This window comes from Anabas testudineus, chromosome 13 (assembly GCF_900324465.2).
Source record: "Anabas testudineus chromosome 13, fAnaTes1.2, whole genome shotgun sequence".
In the NCBI taxonomy this organism is placed as follows: domain Eukaryota; kingdom Metazoa; phylum Chordata; class Actinopteri; order Anabantiformes; family Anabantidae; genus Anabas; species Anabas testudineus.
Window position 1 is genome coordinate 4,096,196 of NC_046622.1, and position 24,819 is coordinate 4,121,014.

General features: G+C 38.6%; 3 protein-coding genes across 4 annotated transcripts; 2 read left to right on the forward strand and 1 right to left on the reverse strand.

Annotated features, from left to right (window-relative positions):
• Nucleotides 1-42: 42 nt before the first annotated feature.
• On the reverse strand, nt 43-2,896 carry LOC113167256 (C-X-C chemokine receptor type 5). Its single transcript, XM_026367704.1, has 2 exons — nt 2,642-2,896; nt 43-1,521 (listed from the first exon to the last, which is right to left on the reverse strand). The coding sequence occupies exons 1-2, from the start codon at nt 2,657-2,659 to the stop codon at nt 454-456; spliced, it is 1,086 nt and encodes a 361-aa protein (XP_026223489.1). The 5' UTR covers nt 2,660-2,896; the 3' UTR covers nt 43-453.
• Nucleotides 2,897-5,620: 2,724 nt separating this feature from the next.
• ddx6 (DEAD (Asp-Glu-Ala-Asp) box helicase 6) lies at nt 5,621-16,263 on the forward strand. The gene is made up of 14 exons (XM_026371653.1): nt 5,621-5,729; nt 6,486-7,054; nt 7,149-7,212; nt 7,622-7,726; nt 8,003-8,132; nt 8,581-8,727; nt 8,982-9,076; nt 9,190-9,312; nt 9,433-9,561; nt 10,451-10,567; nt 11,248-11,311; nt 12,897-12,998; nt 13,114-13,293; nt 14,333-16,263. The coding sequence occupies exons 2-13, from the start codon at nt 6,861-6,863 to the stop codon at nt 13,287-13,289; spliced, it is 1,446 nt and encodes a 481-aa protein (XP_026227438.1). The 5' UTR covers nt 5,621-5,729; nt 6,486-6,860; the 3' UTR covers nt 13,290-13,293; nt 14,333-16,263.
• A 1,396-nt stretch (nt 16,264-17,659) lies between these two features.
• treh (trehalase (brush-border membrane glycoprotein)) lies at nt 17,660-24,490 on the forward strand. Of its 2 annotated transcripts, XM_026363479.1 has the most exons (15): nt 17,660-17,821; nt 18,390-18,490; nt 18,573-18,720; nt 18,808-18,895; nt 19,072-19,172; nt 19,332-19,424; nt 19,608-19,724; nt 19,998-20,120; nt 20,203-20,252; nt 20,855-21,055; nt 21,137-21,354; nt 21,865-21,976; nt 22,961-23,073; nt 23,162-23,215; nt 23,475-24,490. In XM_026363479.1, exons 1-15 carry the CDS (start codon nt 17,739-17,741, stop codon nt 23,607-23,609), a joined length of 1,737 nt encoding a protein of 578 aa, XP_026219264.1. In that variant the 5' UTR covers nt 17,660-17,738; the 3' UTR covers nt 23,610-24,490. The 2 variants fall into 2 exon arrangements, with proteins under 2 accessions (XP_026219264.1, XP_026219255.1); XM_026363470.1 differs by having other exon boundaries at nt 17,725-18,490.
• Nucleotides 24,491-24,819: the final 329 nt, after the last annotated feature.

Below are 24,819 nucleotides of genomic sequence, written 5' to 3' on the forward strand. Positions count from 1 at the left end.
TATATATATATATATATATATATATATATATATATATATATATATATATATATATATAAAACCTGCTGTACATAAGATGCCATTTGTGATTGTTTGCAGTTGTTCTGTATAACTGTTTTAATAGAAGTCTAAAAATTGAATAATACTGATCTCTGAGGTGGTTTTAGTTTTGGTTATGTTGTCAATTACTGTTCTTTGATAACACTGACAATGAAACTCAGTTGCATATAATATGAAATCTTTATTAAATTCAATGAGCAGTAGGTAAAATACAAGCAGAAACAGATTTTGGCCAACAGCAACATTTTTTTCTTGACTGGGTAAAATAAAACATTTTTTAAAATGCAATTAAAATAGCTTTTTTTTTTCATTACAGTTGAAATACGTGAACAGAACAGAATAGGAGCATTTTAGTTACAGCAAACAATGTACACGAGTTCATTACACACAGCTTTAGCTAGTCGTGGTTGTTACTGCGTCAGAAATGGATGGTCGACTGTGTCCCTGAGTTTTGATGAAAGGCAGACAAACACGGCTGCATCCCAATTTACAAAGTAACTGTATCAACTCATTGCGAAACCGCACCCCAACAAATGCATACAAGAAAGGATTCAAGCAACAGTGTGAGAAACCCAGGCTCTTTGTCAAATCAACTGCTACTATCAGCGCGGCATAAAGTTGACAGTTGCTATACGGCATAAACTGCACTTCTTCCAAAGTTGTAATCAGTAATGATATATTGTATGGTAGCCAACAGAAGCAAAAGATGAGAGTGACTAGTAAAGCCAGTCTAATGGCTCCTTTCTTTGCTGTGCTTTTCTGACTGCTGCGCAGAGTAACTACCACTGCTGTGTAGCAGTAGCTCATGACAGCCAGAGATAGGAAAAAGCACAAATGCTCTAAGACCCTGATGGTCAGAACCCAGTTGTTGGAATGAATTTCATAATTAACATAGAAACAAGTGGGTTTAGATGTGTTTGATTCATCAACAGAAAGGAACACAAAACTGGGGATTGACAAACCCAAACAGACCAGCCACAGTAAAATGCATGTGAGGTGCACTGTTTTTGGACGTCGACTTTGCATGCTAGGAATAGCATGAACAATGGCCAAATACCGATCAAAGCCAATGAAAGCTAGAAGGATGCTCCCACAGAAGATGTTAAGATTTTTCACCAGGCCCATCAGTTTGCAGAGAAAACGTCCGAACAGCCAACCAGCGAGGGTTTCAGCGACATCAAAAGGAAATGTGAAAAGGAGCATGAGGTCTGCAATGGCAAGGTGAAGTAGGTAAATCTCAGTAATGCGCAGGCCTCGCCGCCGTCGCAGGAGGACTGTTACCATCAGGCCATTCCCGGCCACTCCCAGCAGAAAGATGAGGCTGTACAGCACAGGCTGGAAGGTGGCCTTAAATTTCTTCATGTCCATCGTCTCTGTACCACAGTACGCTCTGTCATCCCCCAGGACATACGTTTCATTATAATCATCTCCTGTGTAGTTTCCCAGATCTTCAGGATTGAGCTGTAAAATATAAAGAAGGAGGGGTGGGATGTTGGTTTTAATGACCTCGTCACAGTTTCAGAATCACTTTGTGTGCTGCGGAAAAATACACAGAATTATATGGTATTGGTTTTAGATGAATTCCTCTATACATTTTTGATCATTACATACATGTGGTTAGTTTTAAAATAATTGTCTGGATTCTGTTCTCTGTTGTCTGCAGTTTCTCAGTCAATTTGCTAGACAGGAAATGCTGAAAAAAAATTTTTTCACTTCCCCCTCACAGAAACTAAAAGACGTTTTGGGGAAAATAGGGCAAAACTTCCAACTTTGACTGTACAATAATGAAGTAAACGTAATTACTTTTCTTCTGAGTCAAAAATTTAATTAATATTTTATGTGGTGAAGAAATTACAGCTATTAAAACCTGAAATTCTATGTACACACATGGCTAATAAATATAAATAGTTACTATTAGAAAATTATTTAATAAACAGATGAGGGAAAAAGTTAAATCTAGAATTTAATTGATACTGCCGCTGTCAGTGTTATTGAGCATAAAGTTTATAATTATTTTTTTTAAATATGATTTCCTTTAAGTCTAGATATGTGATTCATATTACAAGCAGCGCTAATAATCAGGCTGATGATATTTTATACTAAATTATTGTGATTTGAAAATGTAAATAATTTAAATGCAGTTGTGTTTTCTTGTTATTATTGTACTAACAGTTAAAGCTACAAATGACTAACAAGAGACGTATTACAGTAAATTTGGTCTTTGCTTACAGAACTTCCCCGATGAGTTGACAGGAAAGCCATATATATACATCTGTTTAGGTAGATTTTGTACGGGTCAGTAATTCCAGCTCTTCGTAGCGCTGAGTTATATTTCTTAATTTAATAACACTTTAAAAGTAGCCAAATTGTAATGCTAGTAAGCAGCTACAGTTAATGTAGGTAATACATTTGCTTGCTTTTTAAACTACCATCTGCTGCAGGTGAGAGAAAATATTAGAATGATGCTACACTGCCTATGTCTCGAATTAACTTTGGAACACATGATATGTATAAAATCCTATAAGAGACAATAGTCAACAGAACATCTACAGCGATTTATGATGCAGTATGATTCACCTACCTCATAAGTGGTTTCCATGTGGGTAAATCTCAGTCACTTCTAAGTTAATCTCACACAGCCTTAATGAAGTGTGATTGTACTTCCTGCTAATGCTGCTTTTTCTATATTTGCTTGCTTGATTTTTTTTTGTTCGGGGTGTCCCTGGTAGAAACGTGTTAGGACAGACTAAGCTCTATACCAGTCAAGCATGAACGACCAGCTGTGCACGTGACTGCACTTGAAAATATATTCTAGCAACTGACAAACAAGAGATATGTGGGTTTTATTAATTTTGAGTACAGTTCTAACCCGACTTCATCATCAACAATATGATGTTATGAGCTTATCACAGACATCATCCAGCATTAACCAGCTTTGTCACTGGCATTAGATCTGTTACAGTTCCGTTCTATTGCACAAATACAGCTGACGTACAACTTGGTCTAAATTATAAAACAATGAACTTTAATATTTTGGAGATACTTGGTCGCGTTGCAGTGGGCATATGAACAGAAAGTCTAATTTAACAGGATGCATATTAGTAACTAATCAGCCCTATTTATTTGTGAAATCTGATCAGGATCAAGATTTTTTTCTTAACACAGTCACTGAGGTGACTCTGAGTAAGGGAGCTTTTACCCCCCACTCCATGGTCAGACTGTAGTTGTTGTTTTTTTTTTTTGTTTGTTTATGTTATTTTCATTTTTGTGAAGGTCTTCTGAGCCTTGTTATGGCATGAAACGGAGCAGCTGAGAAGAGTGTACTTAAGTTTGTTAAAACCACAATAACAACAATAATTTAAAAAAACAAACTTCAATACAAATAGTTCTATAACCCGGTCAAACCTTTTAATTTCGCCACTATATGAAATTACAGGAGAATAAACTTTTAAATCTTTTTTAAAATATATAACTAGATTTGATTTCACTGTACAAATCATTCTTAAACACCATTTTTGTTTAACAGCAGGAAAAACTGGTGTTTGTTTGTTTCGTTTTCTAATGAACGCACAAGAACGAGAAAATAATCTGAAATCCCCTGATAAAAGCAGGTATGAAACCAAAAGACGCGCTGATTGTTTGATGTCGCTGTGTGGGTGAGCCTTTCTGTGTCAAACACATTTTTTTCACTATTCTTTTTATTGTATCTCAAATACAGTCGTCAAGATGTGAAAGTCAAAGCCAGTCAACAGCATGCAGGGCGTGATGGGTGGTTCTGTGATGGAGGGGGTGAATCTGCAGCCAAGTGCAGTTGCTGCGTCTACATGCAGTTACTGTAATGAACCTGGTTACAGGTTGTTTACATGCACTTACTGTAATGAACCTGGTTACAGGTTGTTTACATGCACTTAATAACGTGGGTTATTAAATCGGCTGCTGCAGATCAGTAATTTGATGAGTTGTCTTAATCTGTTCCTTCAGCTCCACAAAGATCATTCATCCTCAGAAACACACTGATTGATTTTTTCTAGTTACAACTTAACGAAACATAAAGTGATCGCACGTTCAATCATTTACTTGGACTAAACCCGTTGTAAACATCCTCATGTGTCAGGCGATAGGGTGGAAAATCTTCGTGTGCACCAGCGTGCACATTGGAGCTGTGGGGGCACGGTTCTTACTGTAAATCACCAGTTCATTATTCTTAATGAGCTGATGGCTCATCACATTAGTATTAGATCAGAATCCGACCCACTATCAATAAATACATGCTATGTCTAAACCATTACCAGTTAATCTGACGCATTCACTTTCAGGAGCTACTTGATCCAAATACTGCTTCAAGAACAGGAAAAAAAAGTATGTGAACCTTTTGGAATTTCATAATTTTCTGCTTTAATAAAAAAATTCAGATCTTTCATGTTTTTATTTAGAACAAGAATAAAATCCTCTTAGTGCTAGTGGAATAACAACCTCCAAAAAGCTAGTTGGATTCAGGCATTAGCATGACTGAAAGAAAATTATTTTGAGGGTGAACTAGAGCTACTTTGACTGACAAAATCTCTGTGCACAAGAAGAATACGCTAGTGTGAGCCATACCTCGCCAAAAGGTTTTTGAGGATCTTTGATAAAGAATTGTTGATTTACATAGAATTGCAAAGGGTTACAAATGGATGTCAAAGACTTTAGAAACTCACCAGTCTACAGTTGGCAAACAATCTAGAAATTAAGACACTTTGGGACTGTAGATACTCTACCTGGAAGTGGGGGCGGCCAGTCAACCATGACCCCAAGAACTCATTAATGAGGTAAAGAGCAACCCTGAGAGACAGCCAAAGATTTGAAGGTATCATTGTTTTAAGGGTTCATATACTTTTTCCAAAAGCACTATGAGTTTTTTATGGTTGTTCTTAATGAAAATATGAAAGATCAGAATTTGTTTGTTATTATTTTAGGCACATTATATTTGTTAATAACCTTGACTGAGGATGAAGATCAGATCATCACATTTTATGACAAATTAATGCAGACAAATTTAGAAATTCCAAACGGTTCACATACTTTTTCTCGCCTCTGTATGCAAATAGGCTAATTATCCTAAATTATTAAGCTGAATCTTCACATGTCCCCTACAGTTTTAGCCATCTGTAGCTCACATCCATCACTTTGGAGAAATACTCCATAGGTAAATATTGTGAATAGTCCCTGCCAAGACAAATGATTCAGTGTGAAGATTTAACTGAATTAAACTGCATTTCATGTAATAAAGTCATTTATTTTTAAGTGACAGGAGCTGTGGCTCTTTCAGTTCATAATGTGCCTCATAATACAGTCAGACCTGTGTCCAACTGGACAAAACAACACGACAGGCGACATATTGTGAATATGGATCAGTGTTGTTCTATACTAATAATATTTTGGGATTCTTCTTAAATTGAAAACCTTGGTGATTGTAGTGTTTCTAGGTTTTATTTTCATAAAACACTCCGGGGGTAAATCCTTGATTTGAAATGAAATCAGCTGATTAGCTCGACGGGGGCGGGTTCAAATACGGGTGGAAGCCATCTTGAACGGTTGGTTGACAAGACTCGTTCGTAGTCAGCTAAAAATTGACAAACGCTACATCTTTGAAATACGGCTTAGGGAACTGGTCGTTTCAGTCATCCAAGGTAAAGGAGTGTGCAACTATGATAATAGTTTCATGCGTGGGTCGTACTTTACGAAATATCCAATAATTTCGTGGTGACTTTTACAGTTAAGCTAGCTGTAACTGTTAATGGTATTTCACCAGCGTTAGCACTTTGTTAGCTTGCTAACTAGCAGACGTAGCACGACAATTCGACCGGGAGCGCTGATATTAGCTGATGGTCGATATATATCAAGTCTTGTTTGTAAGCTAACTTAGGAAATGTGTCAAGTATAGTTGGCGTCAACCTCATGACATATCAATTTAAATATTTTGAATCCCTTCGCAGGTTAATCTTGTTTACCGAAACGGCACTATAGCATGATGCTAAAGCTTCGTGTGCTAGTTAGCCAGATGTCCGTGGCTAGAAGATTGTTAGCTTATCGCTAGATTCCTTTTAGAGACATTAAATAAACCAAATTGTTCCCGGTGTTTAGATATTTGTCTACTAAACAGCACAGTCAGAAAACCTGTATCGGTCCAGCTAATGACGCAGGTGATTGAGATCTCTTCCACTGTAGCCATTTCCACGTTGATAGCAAGGGTTAACTAAATAACATTAACAGTCACCACTGTGTCGGCTAACTTTTGACGTAGGCCAGACATCTGCTGTTAACAGCTATTGATGGACTGTCTGTTGCCTCGAAAACTCTCTATACAACATTATCATACGGCTCTTTAAAGTTGTTATTGTCCGTCAAATAGGTCCCTTTCTAACACTGTATTTCTTGTTTTTCAGGGTTGGGGAAAATCTGAGAAAGGACGCGGCGGCTCAGTTAAGCTAAACAAGATGGCTAGCTGAACAGTCAGCCAGTACTTGAAAGCTAGCTAAGAGCTCCTGGTGTATGGTTCCAGATATCACTGTCAGATTACATCTATGATAAGCCCTACCTTGCTAAAGGATTATTTACGTGTAAATCTCAAACATTGAAAAGAGGAATTTGCATTTTGACACTGGATGTGTCAGAAACAACATTGTTGAGGAACAGACTGAGACAAAAGATTTGGACACTCAATTTAGGTCAGTCTTAAGTTTGGAGAGGTCCCCAGAAGAGTGGACTTACTTTCTTCTGCTACTGCAAAGAGGTTTTGAGTTAATTGAAACAGAGTAAACATGAGTACTGCCAGGACAGAGAACCCAGTGATTTTGGGCTTGTCTAACCAGAATGGACAGCTCAGAGGCTCAGTGAAGCCTGCTGGAGCACCAGGTGGGGGTGGAGGAGGCCCACAACAGCAACTAAACCAGATGAAAGGCACAATCAATAATGGTAATTCCCAGCCAGCCCCCACAACCAACGCTGTAATCAAGTAAGTGTTATTTTATAGTAGAAATCTAAGGAATTTTGTCGTGATGTTTATGCATATTGGTGCAAATGTGTTAACATGTCTTTACTCTGCACAGGCCTGGAGATGACTGGAAGAAAAATTTGAAATTGCCCCCAAAGGACATGAGGATGAAAACTTCGGTTAGTATACAATAGGTGTAGGCTCACAGTTATTCACTTCAGATGTAATAACTGGCAATCTGCATTTTACTTGGTCCTTTATGCCTTTTTGCCAATCCTGTCTCTTTTAACTGGTCTACCCATTTGTGGTAATAAAAATCATAATTAAATACATTTAGTCTTAACATTATAGATGAACTTGCTACTCCACTGTGCAATTCTAGTTTTCATGGAGCTGCTCACGGATTCTTTTAACTGAAACTGCTATTTTGTCAATAGAAAATAGAAATATTTGAAATTGTACAGGTTTTTTATTTAATAACTTTCTCCCCATTTATTATAAGTGGATCATAAATCACCTGATTACAAGCTTGTCATCAGTGCACACCTTGTAAATGTTAATTTTCCATAATCTTTATAACTATTACAGGATGTGACTGCAACAAAAGGCAATGAGTTTGAAGATTACTGTTTGAAGAGGGAGCTGCTCATGGGAATCTTTGAGATGGGCTGGGAAAAGCCATCACCAATTCAGGTACAGTCAGACATAGGACTTAAGGTTTAATGTGATAGTGTTTTACTTTAATTGTTTAGTTTAAGGTTGAAATCCCAATATCAAATTAGATCACTTATGATACCTGTTTTTGTGTTTAGTTTATCAAATGTTAAATGAAGGTGGGTAACTCTATAGTATAGAGTCCTATTCTCAATGAACACTTATTACACTTTTCTCCCCCAAAATGCTGTAAAGTCTCTTCAGACGGCAAACAGCATTTTGTATTAATCTAATAATACTGTTTTCTTTGGACAGGAGGAAAGCATTCCCATTGCACTGTCAGGAAGGGATATTTTAGCCAGAGCCAAGAATGGCACGGGAAAGAGTGGAGCCTACCTCATTCCCTTACTTGAACGAATTGACCTGAAGAAGGACTGCATACAAGGTGAGGGCTCTTTCCTGCCACATTTTCTGTTCAGTTAATGTCAGAAAGCACTTGACTCTCAGCTAATCTGTTATTAATCTAAACTATGGGGATGAGAAATAGGATTGGTAAAACTGAAAAATAAAATAAATATACCTACCACAGATAATGTATTTGTTTTTGTGATGCTTCAACATAAAAACATCAAGCTGTTAGTTGTTGTATTGTACAAACATGTTAACAGAAGAGCTCTGTGTGAATGTTGTCTTTACACCATATGTAATTAATTAAAACCAGAACATCGATCAAGGTGTCTTTGTTGTATTGTGTGAAGCTTTGACGTCTTTTCTGCTTGTAATTATTGTAACTTTGTTGATGTTAAAGGTTTGGGAAATTTTTGTTCATGTGTCCATGTTTAGGCTACACTTGCTTGGGTTTTATACATTTGTTTCTGTTTTCTGTTCCCCAGCTCTGGTCATAGTGCCCACCAGAGAACTGGCCCTGCAAGTAAGCCAAATATGTATCCAGGTCAGCAAACATATGGGTGGTGTGAAGGTAATGGCAACCACAGGCGGAACCAACCTACGTGATGACATCATGAGACTTGATGAAACGGGTAAACTTTACAATTCGCCTGATGCTGAGATACCTTTTTGCTTTTGTCAGTCTCCATATTAAAAAGTGTAATCTTGTCTCATTCATGACATTTGCACTTTAACTTGCCAGATCTAAATCATCCTGTTTTCTAGGATACCCAGACATATCTGGGTTCTTGCTTTCATTAAAAACCATCAGTTCTGTTTAGTAGAAACATGTGTCCGGTGCTTCCTGATGTATAACTATTTGTTTTCAATAATATTTATTTTACAGTACATGTGGTCATTGCTACTCCTGGGAGGATTTTAGATCTCATCAAGAAAGGAGTGGCCAAAGTAAATCAAGTGCAGATGATTGTTCTGGATGAAGTGAGTTCTGTTTGAGGTCTTTCTTGTTTTATTTTTGATTTAAATAAACCAATGTGACTTAAATTAGGGACAGCTCTCAGGATGCCTTTGCTTCATGTCCCTCTCCTTTACAGGCTGACAAACTCCTGTCTCAGGACTTTGTGGTCATGATGGAGGAGATACTAGGCTTCCTGCCCAAACAGAGGCAGATTCTACTCTATTCTGCAACCTTCCCTCTGAGTGTGCAGAAGTTTATGGTATGTATTTGTAATTGTAAAGTTCTATTGACTCATCATTTTCCTTTACCCAATAAACAAATCTACATAATTAATGCGTTGAATGAACAGAATATAACAACGGTTGTACCTGTGTTTTAGAATGCTCACTTACAGAAACCCTATGAAATCAACCTAATGGAGGAGCTTACACTGAAGGGTGTGACTCAGTATTATGCTTATGTAACTGAAAGGCAAAAAGTCCACTGCCTTAACACCTTGTTCTCCAGGGTAAGTGTTGACGTACTGCACATAATTCTGTTTTTAATGAGGCAAGTTCTGTGTGATGAACAGTTAATGACAGAAGGGACATTGACTGCAGGCCTTTTAATAGAAATGGCTACTTTATATAACTCGTAAATGGCTTGTAGAGCTATTTTGATTTATGAATGTTTATACATTTTATATAGTGTTGGATCTTATAAATGTTCATTTTTATTGAGAAGGTGGCTCTAATCTCTTGATCTGATACTTTATGATTTGGGTACAATATATATGTAAATAAAAGAATTTATCCTGGGAGCTCAAATTTCTTGTGCATTTAGCAAATGGGCACCACCACTGTTTCCTGGATTTTTAATTGTAATAAAAGCACATTTTATATTTACTTAATTGTAAAGATATTTCTGAAATTGCAAAATTTCTAAATATTTTACATTTTTTCTCAGTATTAGATGTGCACATAAGAATCTGAAACACATGTGCAATTATGCACAAAAAACCATCCCATACTACTACACATGGGTTGTTGGCAGCAGATGCTTTAAAGTATATTTACATACACTTTGATATAGCAAAGGACAGAAACTGAAAGTCTTCTCAATAATTTAACTCTGTATGAATCAGTTTCAGTACTGTAGATGCTATCCGTAGATTTGGTTACCAAATATTTAGTCAGCTAACAATCATGACTCAAAACAGTTCCGTAAACTGCAGCACGTGCACATGGACCATATCTATGCATGTCATGGTCTGTGGAACTTGCAACTAAGGACTGCTCATGCCCAGCTGTCATCTGCTTTACTTTTAACTTTAAATGCCTCCTTGTGCAAAATTTTGAACACTGTTTACAATAACTGACAATAATATTTATTTCCTTTCCTTTATTTCCTGCCCCCAGCTCCAGATCAACCAGTCCATAATCTTCTGCAACTCCTCTCAGAGAGTGGAGCTCCTTGCCAAGAAGATCTCCCAGCTTGGTTATTCATGTTTCTACATTCATGCCAAGATGAGACAGGTCAGCTCAAAGTACCGTCTCAGCAATACTGGTTTACCATTTTAAGACATACCATGAAGAAGAATGCAAACATTTTATGATGTTAGTGGGTTACAGGATTGATGCAGTTATTACAAGCAAGGGATTTGCAACTCAATATTATTTGTCATTATCAGACTTAAATGTTTAGTCTACAGCAAAAATAAAGGAAGTGGTCAAACCTTTTCAATACTTTTGGAGGGCAGATTGTAGTGGATCTATGCCATGACAGCTGTTACTATTACTTTCGGAAGACATCGGCTAGATATACACGTACTTCCGCTTGATGTGACTACAGTTCACACTAGTGCTTTATTTCTGTGACTACACTGCTGTTCTTTTCCCAGATAAGAAACCACAGCTACATTGATATGTGGATAACTGGGCAACATCCACAAACACCCTTTTTACCAATACCATGGTATTGACTGTTGCAGGTTTCCTTCAGGACACAAAATATATTGACCTCATAGCAAAATTTGGGGTTTAGCTGATTCACTGGAATTAAATTTTACAGGCTCTATAGTAATGCTTCTATCAGCTTCTTTTAAATTAGATTTGCATGACATGCAGCTGCGCGTTTTTGTATTTATGTGAAGGAGATCACCATATATAAGTAAATCTGACCGTTAAATGCACTGTTCTCTTTTTCTGCTCTCCAGGAGCATCGCAACCGGGTGTTCCACGACTTCAGAAATGGCCTGTGTCGGAATCTTGTCTGCACTGGTGAGTTGGAGATGCTTGTAGTTGAATTGTCAAAGGTATTTTGATGCAGCAGGCGGCTATTGTAAGACTTTCAACACATCACCACCACAAGACCTTTCTTTGTCCCAGTTCAAACGTATTTTCTTGCGGACAGTGGTGATGGACACTCCACAGCTGAACCTAAACTGTGAATGATGAGTTTAAACCCTGTTTCCAAAGCATGTCTGTGATGAAGTGTTTAAATTTACAGAGATGAAATATTTATCTTTTATTTATTTATTTGAATTGTCTCCTCCTTAGCATGAATTTCCTTTTAAAAAAAAAAAAAAAAAAAAAGGCAACACTAGCCTCACTTCAACACTGAAGTGAGCTAATGATTTTGACTCTCAACCCTGCAGCAAGCACAGCTTGTGTGAGATGATCAAGTGGTTAGTTTATATGTACAGCATGTAATGCAGTTAGAGACTGTACCTGATTTGTTGTTTTAAAGACAGTAGTCTTTGTGATTCCGCTTATTGCTTCTGGTTCTTATTGATTCCTTGTTTCAATTCCAAAATGGGAATAAAAAGAAAAGCAAAATTTTCCAAATGACTGTATCTCAGTCCTCAGTTTTCCCTTTGGTTAGTTTTCCCTTTACTGCCAAATAGACTGGTGTGTCGCAGCTAAATATGCCTGGCTTTGTCTGTGAGGTGTTACCACAGGCTGATGAGACGCTTGAAAACTGTAAGACTGTACAGTCTTTCACATTGATTCTGTGCTGTCTTAAATGTTGTGCGTAAAATGTTATGCGTAGCCAGACTTGCAGCTAATTAGCTTGCTGTCATGTTCTTGTCTAAAGTGAAGCCCAGATATTGTTGTTTGTTTACTGCGTTTACCTCTTTCACATAAAATGTTGTAGCTTGTAATGTTACCTAAGCATGCTAGCTCGTACGTAAACAAATAACTCGCATTGGTTCTGTGTTTTGGAACTGCTAAGCAGAACTGAAAGTTTTCGCTACAAGTATACGGTACTTTCCATTTAGAATTTGGTTCTAATTTGGAGCGTTTTGGTTTCCAACACTAGTCATACTGCATGTGCTCACATAAACAAAAATGCTGTAGCAGCATATGCAGACAGGAAGGGTTGTAATAGTGATTTAAACAACTAGTTTCCATAAATTTATTTAGTGAAATCACAAAACATATGGAACAGCACAAACATTTTGAGAAGCTTATGAAACTATCCTAAACACAATGTGCCGCCACATTTAGTTCAATGGGCTGATCAGAGAGAGTACATCAGATAGTTTTGTTTGAAGTGTAATTTTGACCTCAGTTTTAGGAAACTGTGTTTTCTTATTATGCTAGAATTTAAAGAAAGCAAAATGAAACTAATACAGTACATTTGCATAATTACTTTACTGGTACCTTGTTAATAGGGGTTTACCTTCTACACAGGTAGTTGAACTATACTGTGTAAATCTTTAATTTTTAGTTTTTACTAACTCATGGGTTGTAAAACACTGTTTACATGAATTGTTTTTGGACATTAAGATTTTAGTAAAGAATATATTGGTGTAGAATTTTGATCTTTTCATCTCTCATCATCTCATTTTGTTTCCTCTAGACCTCTTCACAAGAGGAATTGACATTCAAGCTGTGAATGTTGTGATCAATTTTGACTTTCCCAAGCTGGGAGAAACGTACCTTCATCGCATTGGTAGATCTGGTAAGAACCCATAAGGTTGTTTTCAACTGTAAACCTTTTCATCTGTACATAAATCATTTTTATTAAAAAAATAACTATATTACAATAATGTAACTTCTCACTTTGTAATATCAAGGTCGTTTTGGACACTTGGGTCTAGCCATTAACCTCATCACTTACGATGACCGCTTCAACCTGAAAGGGATTGAGGAGCAGCTTGGAACAGAAATCAAGCCCATCCCTGGCATTATTGACAAGAGCCTATATGTGGCAGAGTACCACAGTGAGAGTGGTGAAGAAGTCAAGCCATGAGCCAGTGAGTAAATAGACACCAATGGTCAGTTCACACACATATTTACTGTTGGCGGACAATTCAAGGGTGTGTTTTAAACATAAACCAGAATAAGAGATTTCATGATTAGACCAGTATAAAGTTTGGGTAATCTCTCAGCTGCCTGATTTGGACATTTGCATTCTCATATCCAGCTACCTGGGTAAAGACTGGAGAAGTTCAGGGTTCTAGTGTCTGAAAGCAGCTTTAATCTGCCATACCTTAATTTTCTGAAGTTTTTTATGTCCATATATCACAGGTGTTGATTCAGTTCGATTCTTCACTTTTATAATCTTTAAGAATTAACATGAAAATTTGACAATACACCTTCTGAAACTGATACATGAGCGATCAGTTTTCCAGAGAAGAGTCCTCAAAGGGAGAAAACTAACCAATGGGCAGTGGTGTTACCAGTGGGGTTCTTACCTCAATCCTGGCTAAAAACGGATGATTCCTACAGAAAGCACGCAAATCTCTCAGAACAGTTTTATTTTGTATTTTCAATAAACCAAACCTCAAGCTGTTTGTCACCTTCTGTCAGTGTGTTTACATGCACTCAAGTAACCAGGTTACTGAGAAACAACTGGTTTACACAGACCGAGAACATGAAAAGTGACCACAACACTGCAAATTGAAATGTGAAATAATAACTCGTACTACAGTGCACTGTGAACTTGGTTCACCAGAGTTTGCAAGGAAGCAGTATGTTATGAGTTGGACTTAAAATAACCAAAGTACTACCACACTGCTGAGGTTTTTGTTTTTACCTCTGCTTATTCTCTTTATCTCCTTTTGGGTGACGTTGTTGTAGCTGTTGAGCTGTCACTTTCTTCACAGACGGCCTGTTTCTGAGGGGATGTTCGTCTCCTTGAATGACTTGTGTGTAACTTAAACAGTGGTGACATGTTTGGTGTAGGTTGTCTGTTCTACTCTCTTAACATTGCCCCTGCTAGATGATTCTGAGTGAACTGTGAGTTACTTCAATACAATGTGGTCTAACTTTATTTTACTCTTCTCTCTGCAGATCAGTCCATCCTCCATTCCCCTCTGTACCTTTTTTCACCCCCCATCTTGGAGTTTTTTTTTTTTCCTCTTTAAGTGTACAGTTTCTGTCCTTTGTTTTTTTTTTTTTTTTATTATTATTTTTATTTTTTTCTTCTTTTTTTTTGAGATGCCACCATAAGGATGTGTATTTTGATGGACACATGCGGAAGAACTCATTTAGGGCTTTTTATAGGGCTCTGTGCTGCATCACCACAATCTGAAGACATCGGGAGGAAAAGCATGGGACCAAGTTGAAAATGATATCCAATGCACATTGTGACGATTCATATCCACCAATGACACAATGCCAGCACCAACAGACCCCTACGACGCCCTCCATTCTCCACGTTTTATTTTGGAAGTTTTAACCAATTTGTACCAAGTGCCTTAACAAGCAGTTCAACTCATTCTGAAGTAATAACCCGTCATTATCCGTCGTCTCGCATTCTTCATACCACACAGTCACTCGCATTCACCTAATTCAAAAGTTGTTACACTAATTCAATGTCTGGCCACATAGGTGAATTCATAACTGTTTTTGGTTGGGTCGTCCGTTTGCAAGGAATGGAGATAATTAGAACGGGGGCCTGGTCTGAATTATCCATTTGCTGGCTTAGCGGAGTCTGGCTGATGAACGAGGACAAACTTGGATTTTCCATGGACAGAGATGCTGGATTTTTTCCAAGACGTAGCCAGACTGTCCAGCTGCTTGTGATGAAGCTTATGCTTCTTAAAGACCCAGAGCCTTTCCTGTCTTCAGCATCAGAACACTAAAAATGAATAAGCAGCTTTTCAACACCATGAGTCGTGAGGATTCCTCTGTCAGTGGAATTGATTTGGAGGGAACGCTTTTTTCTTCTTTTGTCCTGTGTTTCACCTTCCTGTGGGTGGCCATGCTTAATTCTGTGAGACGTGCAGCCGACGTGTTGGGTGCACCACACACCTTGTGTATATACCTTCATTTTTAAGATTGTTTTAAACAAGTTCAAAAGGCTGGATGACAAACTGAAAAGCTTCCCCCCCCCTTCTCACTTGTTAGCACTGGAGACTGTCAGTTTGTTTGATCTGCAATATTGCCCTGTGAATTTATTTATAGTTTTAGAAATTGCAGAATTTATTTGAACCTGAAACATTTAAATTACCTTGTGTATGAAATGTTTTTGGAGGCAGAGTTCATCACTGATAATCTTTTAGCCCCTCCAAATTTGATGATTACAATTCTACAAAGCTGCACTTAAAGTGAGATTGTTTAAACTGCCCCTATTTGTCTGCTACCAGTGTTAACTAGTGTTCAATAGAGACAGATGACTTTGTTAAGCTTGTGCATTTGAGTAATTACTTCTTTGTTGTCACCAGCCTTAACTTGTGAAACTGACTCTTGAGACACTCTCTACGATCTCCAGGTATATTGAGTGTTGTTGGAAGAGAAAATAATATTCTATCATGTAGTAGTAGTACTTGCTGCAGTGCAGCTGAATTGGCAGATAATTTGTTTTCTGGGGGAGCTTATTAGCTGTTACGTTGATCTGTGCTCTATAAGCACAGCTACATTTCTTCACAGATGTTGGTCAGGATGCTGTGGTTTTACCCCCCTCCCCCCTTGAAGAAAGTCAGCCAAATGCATCAAAAATGAACCATCTGATCTAAAATGTAGCAGGAATTCGTTCTGTGCATTGCAAGTTAGCTAGTTTTAGGAAAAACCAGCTAACAAAGATGTTTTGCTTAAAACAACCTGAGCAGGTTGGGCTGCACTTAACGCACAGAGAGATGGGTTCAGGCAATAACACTGACTGCACTGCTTTTTGTACGCTCACGATGTGCAACTGGGAGAGAAGTTTCTGTTGGTGCAGAACACAAACAAATTGGCACAGGGGGAATGGGCATGAAGGATTCCAAAATTACTATTAGATTGCTTGTTAGGAAAAAAGACAGTGGGCACCTCAGACTGCTGAGTGTGTGGCTTTTTGTTGCCCTTTATTGCTTTGATGGGTTGGGTTTACGCTACATATTTTGGGTTTGTTTTTTGCATTTTAATGCAACATGACTGCCTTAATTTGCATGAAGGTCCTCTGACATTTGTTTGTTCAGCCAGAACCTTCTTGCAAATTAGGTTCCCTTTATTATGGTGAGATGCTCTAAAGACCGTTCGAACCACTGAGAAGGTTTATTGCACATTTAATTTAAGCTCTTTTTAAAAGATAACATTGTGACAGTGAGAGATTACGCCTTTGTTTCTCAGTGGTTAGGACTGTGATCCCTGTTCTCTTAATACTGCTGTCCCCAAAATACTTGCAGATCTCATTTGGCTGTTTTGGCTTTTTTTTTTTTTTTTTTTTTTTTTTTTGTCTCGGGGTGGGGGGGTTTGTTTAAAAAAAATTCTAAATTAAATTAGTTAAGAGAACAAGGATCTAATTGTGCAGGCACTTGGCAGCTGTCTGTTTCTTATCAGTCCACTGGCAGTAATTGCCAAGGCAAATGTTTTCAAGGCTAAAACTCAATATCCTTGATGATTCGGTGTTGGTTTTCTGCCCTTGAGACAAATGCTGCTTTACTGCCAGTAGCTGTGAGTTTGAGAACCTTAGAGACTGAGACAAGAGCATCTCGCCCTCAATTGGGTGACTAATTGGATAATTTCTGACTGAATTGTCTCATTCTTTAAGGTCTTTTTTAAAACTGTGGGGTGGGTAATTTGTGAACTTGCTGCCCTGATGCATGTGTTCATCCTCTTCATAGTTCTGACAAATTTATGATGGCACAGTTTTTGTGCCCAATCTGGCTGTTTCATCGATACGTGTTGAAGAGGTGAGAGGAATCCTTCGGGTTTCTATCAGAACAGATGTATCAGTAAAATAACATGGGGAGGAGCCTTGGGCATTATAAAAACATGACATGATCTAAAGAGCCAACGTTAAAGAAATGGGTATAAAAGGTTAAAAAAAAAAAAAAAAGGTTGCCCTTAGATTTGGATTCTTTTTTTTTTTCTTTCAAGTGACATGTTCAAGTGAAACACATGGAGGTCTCCAAATCTAAGTAAAGGATTTAAAGCCCGAGTTCATTTGTTTTTGTTTTTTTATTTTATTTGATGGAAATTTGGTCGTTATTTAATTGGCTGATTTTTTTTTTTTTTTCAGTGAAGCTAATTTTACAATGAAATTAAGTTTAAATGTCATGACTATAATTGGGTATGATTGGAAAATTTTGTTAAATAAAGCTCACTGAAATTTATTGTGTCTGGCGTGTTTTGTCCTGTTGAAACAGCTCTTCAGAGCTAGGTGTCAGTGTGCTGCTGCTGCTTGTTCTCATGTTGTCTTAATATAAACTGGGACCTAGAGGCAGTTCCCAACAGTCCTGCTTGTATTCTGGTGTCACTTCGCTTGTACTTCCACATGTATAAGTTAATAGTATTTTGTTTTTCATCAGTGGCTGCTTTGGCCTCTGTAAAAGCAGCTTTTCCACCACCATGTGACAGGTAAGTTATGACGGTGTGGTTTTTTCCTTACAAGGATTTTGTTTGAAGTTTTTTCTTGTTCTTGAACAAATGTTGATTCTACAAGAAGGTTCTAGTTAATTTATGGCTGTGAAACCTATTAGTTAATGCAAAATCTGCCTTTAGGCCCCTTTTTACAATCATAAATCTTCCTTTTGGTGAAATAACTCTTGATTTTCTGACCTTCGGAATCCTCTCGGTCTGTTCCTGCATGTTTGTATTTTCACTTTCAGAAATTGTGCTCAGATAGTAGAAATGCAGTTGTCTTTGTCTTTGCAGCACTCTACTTCATTCTTCAGATAAATATTTGTGGGGTAACATCAACATGTGCTTCTACTATGAAACCTTTTAAGGAGTTTTCTCAAATTTGTGTTGCATTATCAGATTTTTCAGATATCATGTTGTGAGTAGACCTTTGCTCTCACTTGATTAATTTCAGGGACATTGATATGGTTTTATTGCTTTATAGCAGATCTCAGGTCATATCTTTTCAGATATGGCTGTATTGTACTAATGCACACACTATTTCATGTCTAATAATTCATTCTAGTGAAATATACTGCACTGGGCCCATCTTGCAACAGGTACAGAAAGCTAAACTGTTTGATGACGATAAGTACTTTGTTGACATGAAGCTGAGGGAAGCGCCTGGTAAGTCAAAATCAGTACATGACCTTTGTTTGGACAAATCCATTATGTGGTTGCTTCTGTTAGTTCTTCTCTTTTCCTGCAGATGTTGTTTTGTCGGCTTTTCGCAATCTCTCACATGAATTTCCAAACACGACCATCCCGTCTGCCAAACTGCAAGAGTTCGTCAGTGCATACTTTGAGGAACCGGGAACAGAATTTGAGTCATGGACACCACCCGACTGGCACGACGAGTGAGCTGCAGTATTTGAAGACTCCTACTCAGTCATACTGTATTTTTATATAGTGTGAAGTTGACAGGAGTTAATTTTTACATGCAGGCCAAAGTTCCTGGGTAAAATAGCAGACCAAGAGCTTCGTGACTGGGCTAAAAATATTCACGATCTGTGGAAGTCTCTGGGCAGAAAGGTGACAAGAAAATGAGACAATTGGCTGCAGAACATTACCATTGTTTTGTTCAATATTATTATTGACTGTATTCTCTAGTGCTCTGATGTGTAGAGCAGAAGTTGAATCAAAAACCACATCAAATGACTTTGCTGATACACCTGAGTCTATGAATTAGAATGCGATTTCCCCCTCAGATACGTGCCAGCGTTAAAGATCACCCAGAGCTCTACTCCCAGATATACACCCCACATCCTGTCATCGTACCAGGGGGGCGCTTCAGGGAACTCTACTATTGGTGAGTGAACAAAGGCACTTATCACTCAGCTGTCTGACAGTTAGTCTCTTCAGGTCAGAGGGGGGAGAGATCACATCCAGACCCAGCCAGGGGTCTCCACTGAGAGCCCTCCTCGGTGCTGTGTGCAGACAATGACACAAGCTGCTCTGTATCCAACAGGGACTCCTACTGGGTCATCAACGGGCTCCTGCTGTCAGAGATGACAGACACGGCACATGGGATGATTCAAAACTTCCTCTACCTCGTCAACAGGTGAGACTCTTTGAGTACCTCTCATCTTTTACAGTCCAGCTGGCTGCAGGTACTTCAGCAGCATCATTTTGAATAAGGAGTCATTTAGCAACCCAAGTGCTACACTTTGGAAATGGAGGTCTTGAGGGGGATTTCAAGATTTGTGGAATAAAAGATTTTTTTTTTTCCCCTCTCACTCTGCAGATATGGCTTTGTTCCAAACGGTGGGCGGATTTACTACGAGCGGCGCAGTCAGCCTCCATTCCTCACTCTAATGGTGGAGAGCTACTATCAAGCAACCAAGGATAAAGAGTTCCTCAGGTGATATTTAGGCCAGAGCTGATGTTCTGTCTGACACATTATCATTCTTCAGCTTCCGTGAGTCTCTACAGACTAGAAAAAAAAAAGGCATATTACACATCAAACCTCAGTGCTCGTGTCTTTCTGTGCCTCTGCTGCTCCAGGTGCTTTTCCTAACACGCCTAATTAGAACGTGATACTCCAACATTTGTATGCAGTGACACTAAAGACAGTGAACAGTATATGAATTGAAACGTTTCTTCCTGCTGTCTGTGCAAACTCACCTGGTTACAGAGCAGCTATACCGGTCTTGGAGACGGAATACAGCTTTTGGATGCAGAACCATTCGGTGGCTGTGAAAGTGAATGGGGCCGAGCATGTGCTGAATCGATATTATGTGCGGGTGGACTTGCCACGGTATGTAAGAACTATACAAAAAAGAAACAAAACAAGTTGTAGTTGTGCCTTCACCCGTACTCACATCTTTTGTTCTTTCCAGGCCTGAATCCTACACAGATGATCTGGAATTAGCTGAAGGACTCACTGATGGTAATAGCTTATTAGTGTTCGTATCCTGGGTGGCTGAACGAATCCCCTTTATAAGCATGAGAAATATTACCCAGCTATGGTCATTTTATTCCATGATGGGGGGAAAAAAGGATAACTCTGTGGGGTGCTCCATCTTGTAATGAATGTATTCTATTTTATAATTGCTCCTCAGCAGTAAAGTGGAATTTATTCCCCTGGATTCAAGGATCATAGGTGCAAAACAAATTTGCTCTGGAAATACCTCAGTAACATGTTGTAATGAATATTTAATGTCCAGTCTTTTATTCTATCACATTGCCGCTGAGCAATTTCAACACAATTTAAGAAAAAGGGAAAATTCTCTTCCTTAAATCTTGCTAAAATGTGTTTGCATTTGTTTGTTGAATGTAAAATGTAAATATACATACACATATGTGTGTGTATATATATATATATATATATTTTTTTTTTATTAATCTTTTACTCATCCAACGTGTTATTCTGAAGCTGCATATTAAATTTTTTCACATCCAGTTAAGAAACAAGACATGCATGAACTAATGCTGCCTGTTACAGTTTGTTGTGGCTTCTACTTGTGTGTACATTTTTTTTCTTGCCCTCAGACCATAAAGAGCAGCTGTGGATGGATCTGAACTCGGGTGCAGAATCTGGTTGGGACTTTTCATCCCGCTGGTATATGGACAGTGGCGGCCACAACAACAGCACCCTGAGAGAAATCCGCACGAGTCAGATCCTACCCACTGACCTCAACGCTCTGCTGTGGCTCAATGAGAAGACTCTTGCGTCGTTTCACAGGATAATGGGTGAGTATATGAGCAGCCTTTGACCTTGGAGTTTAGCTCCTAACAGGCGTTACATAACGGTGATGTGTTGCTTCCTGACAGGTGATGGTGACTCAGCTGCACGGTATGACCAGGCTGCCGCTCGCAGACTGGCGGCGATAGAGTCTGTGCTCTGGGATGCTGAGAGGGGCGCCTGGTTTGACTACAACCTGGTGACGCACTCGAAGCACTTTGAGTTTTACCCTTCCAACCTGTCCCCTGTTTGGGCACAGTGCTTTTCTTTGCCTGAGATGGGTGAGAAGGCAGTAGAGTATCTGAAGGTTGGTGGACAACAAAACAACAAAATCAGAGCACAATGTTCACAGCTTTCATGAGAAGAATTTCCCAGAAGTAGTGCTGGTGCAAAAGTGAAACGACGGTGCACTTTGCTAGATAAGGGTGAATAAGCAAAGATGATGTTTTTTCCCTACAAATGTCAACACAGCTGCACACATCCACCCCTGCACACAGCTGCACACAGCTGCACAGTAAGACTAGACTTTTTTTTTTGGTCACTACAGTTCCACTCTAACAGTTTAGGCTTTAAATATTCAGCTGAAGGGCTTCTTGGCAGTTGTCTAGGGAGGAGAGATTGTTGCTCGTTTTATTTTCCCACCAGCATTTTGAGCTGTGAATCCCCCCCCCCCTCTGTTCAGAAACCCCTATCTGATTGGATGTTACGTGCCCTTTATGAACAGTGCTCAGTTGCTCCAGCAGATGGCACACACAGACTGCACAGTTTTCATCCATGCCCTGTTCTCTGCTTGCTCTTGTATTTCATGTCTGAACAGAGGAGTGGTGCTCTCCAGTTTCCCAATGGAGTTCCAACTTCACTGAGCGATTCAGGGCAGCAGTGGGACTATCCTAATGCATGGCCTCCCTTACAACACATGCTGATCAGTGGTAAGTGGCCATGAATTGTCTGCCACCATGAGAATTTCCTGACACTCATACTGATGGTTCACCAATTGCTCAGTTGTTTGCAAGTTTGAAACTCGCTTTATCACCTAATTTTGCTTTTATGGGGGAATTGGAGCATTTCCTGTTATAGTGTGAAACTGTCAGTAGTGGGTATCATGTCATTCGTGTGTGTGTGTGTGTACACATACAACTAAACACTAATTGTTGTCAACTCTAGTTGTCAAAAACTAAATTTTGCATTTAGTCTGGCCCTTAGATTCTGCAGTGTAGAAAGTGAATGTGGTTTGAAGCCCAGAGATCTTTTTCACTTGGAGCCATGTAATGTTAGCCTAATGAAACTCTGTGTGACAAAATTCTTTAGATCTTCAAACTACAGCAATAGTAAAACAGTTTGTCTGGATAAAAAAAAAAGCTGTTTATTATATAAAAGTCTGACTCAGTGCGAGTCCAGGAGCTAAAGAGAGCAGCAGGTGAGCAAACTGTCAATCAACACCCACAAGACAGACGTCCCAGCCTTATGTAATTCCCCAATTTTAATATAGCAGAAACTTCCACAGTTACCACCACTGCACTCACTGTGCCTGAATTAAGTGACTGATATCATAATGTCTGTGGAAGAAAGATCTTGACTTGGTATTTCTAGAGGGAAGCTGGTGATTTTTAGATGTAAATCAGAAGGAAAATAGCATCCATCAGTGGCATTATACAAGATATTTACGTACTGGTTTCGGTCCTGAGCAAGTGTGACACATAATCAGAGACTGATTGATTTTTTTCTTGTCACTAGAAACCTAACCTAACTGGCAGACCATGCATTACTGGGAATCACATTTAAAAAGGGCCTTGACTTCACCAAACCTCCAATCTGCAGGAGTGCAGAGCCAACAAAGTCAAAAAACACATCACCTGATAAGGTGCCTCATGTTTAAAACTAATTTAATGATTAAAATCATCATGTATTTCAAGGTTTATCCAAACTGCCTTCAGAGGATGCTAAAAAACTAGCATTTGACTTGGCCCAGCGTTGGATCAAGACAAACTGGTTGGCGTACGTGAAATACGAAGCCATGTTTGAAAAGGTGAGTCCTCTAAGGTTTTCGTATTTCTGAGCTTGTTGTGCAGTGATAACACAGCTGGCTGATGTACATTTCTCCCTCCTCTCCACAGTATGATGTGAATGGAGATGGCAAACCAGGCGGTGGAGGAGAATATGAAGTTCAGGTATTTGCTCTAATCTGTTAATGATGTAACTAATGTGCATAAAGTCACACTAGTCTTTCTCAATTCACGCAAATCACTGTCAATTCTTTCAGTTTCACTTCCGCTTCTAAACTTAGGTGCCAGACATGCACCTCGCAGAGATGACTGTTCCTCACTTCTTTGTCATTTTTGTAGTCGTTGACTTTAAGCTGGCAAAAATAAAACATCTTTTATCGCTGTGTAAAACCTCCCACTCTCTGCTGTGTTGACATTTCTGCAGTTGGGCTTTGGTTGGACCAATGGAGTGGCCCTGCAGCTCCTGGACCAGTATGGGGCGACTCTCACCTCAGGAAGCCAAAGCGTGTTCTCTGGCCTCCTGCCACCTCTGATTTCAGCCATTCTCACGCTCCAGTGAATCAGAGGTGACAACACAGCCTGACTTACTGGTGGTTTCACTACACTACATCACCTTTGTCCACTGGCACACTTCAAACAACCCAAACTGAGTAAAGAAGAGAAAACGCACTAAATTGTACATATTTTAAGTTGATATTTTTATAAATCATAGATAATCTAGATCGCTTCTTTGCAGAAGGAACAGGGTGTAATTTATCATTACTAAGAAATCCTTTGATGAATATTTTAGTATTTATACTCAGAGGTACATGATCTCTGGTGATATCAGAAGATGCACATCATTTAAGCACTTCTGGACACTCTCCAGCAAAGCATTAATGTTCGGTGCTCGCTGCAGCCTGAATCACAACATTAACTTGTCACAGATATTGAACTGACATTACAAACAGTCATTCACCTAATTAAATTATAATGTTTATTGCTGTACTGTACAAACCCCCACTGAGGGTTTCAATTTGCCAGCAAAGTGAAGTTGAAATGTAAACAGGCTCACGAGAAATAAAATATGAATGACGTGAATGCATTAATGATGATTAAAGCATAGCAGTGTTTATTATGTCACACCACAATTCACACACATTTAGTTCCTTTTTACATGTCAACCAAAGAATTTTAGATGACACTGTTTGTATAATATCACGTTAAATACTGTATAGTGATTAATTCCTGCACACAGGACTAGATTTATTCAAAATACAATGTCTTTGTCATAGTTTTCCATCAGATAGAATAAATCTATTACGAACATACTGCATTTTCAATAAGGAACAGTGCATTAGACAACTTTTCATATGGCACTGCATGTTTCCTTTTGATATTCAGTACACACATACTGTAAATGGTGTTAAATTAATTGTATTTCTTGGTGCTGCTTCACAATAAAAGTCAAAATGTTTTTCAGTAGTTGAGTTGATTTTTAGCAGCAGCGGGTTGTTGGATTTTCATTAGCTGTAACTTAATATTTATACAAATAGCTGTAAATAAGAATTCAACAAAACATACTATTCAAGCTGAAATAACTGACCTTTTCTGATTGGTTAGAAGGGAGAGCCTCAACCAAAACCTTAAAGAAAGAAATGACTCCACTACTGCCAGGCTGTTTGTCTTGGCCACAGGATCCTTTGACAGCACCTCTGCTCATTAAAATGCATTTGGAGCAAACTTCTACAAAATAAAAAGACAGAAAAAAAAAGTTACATACTGTGGCT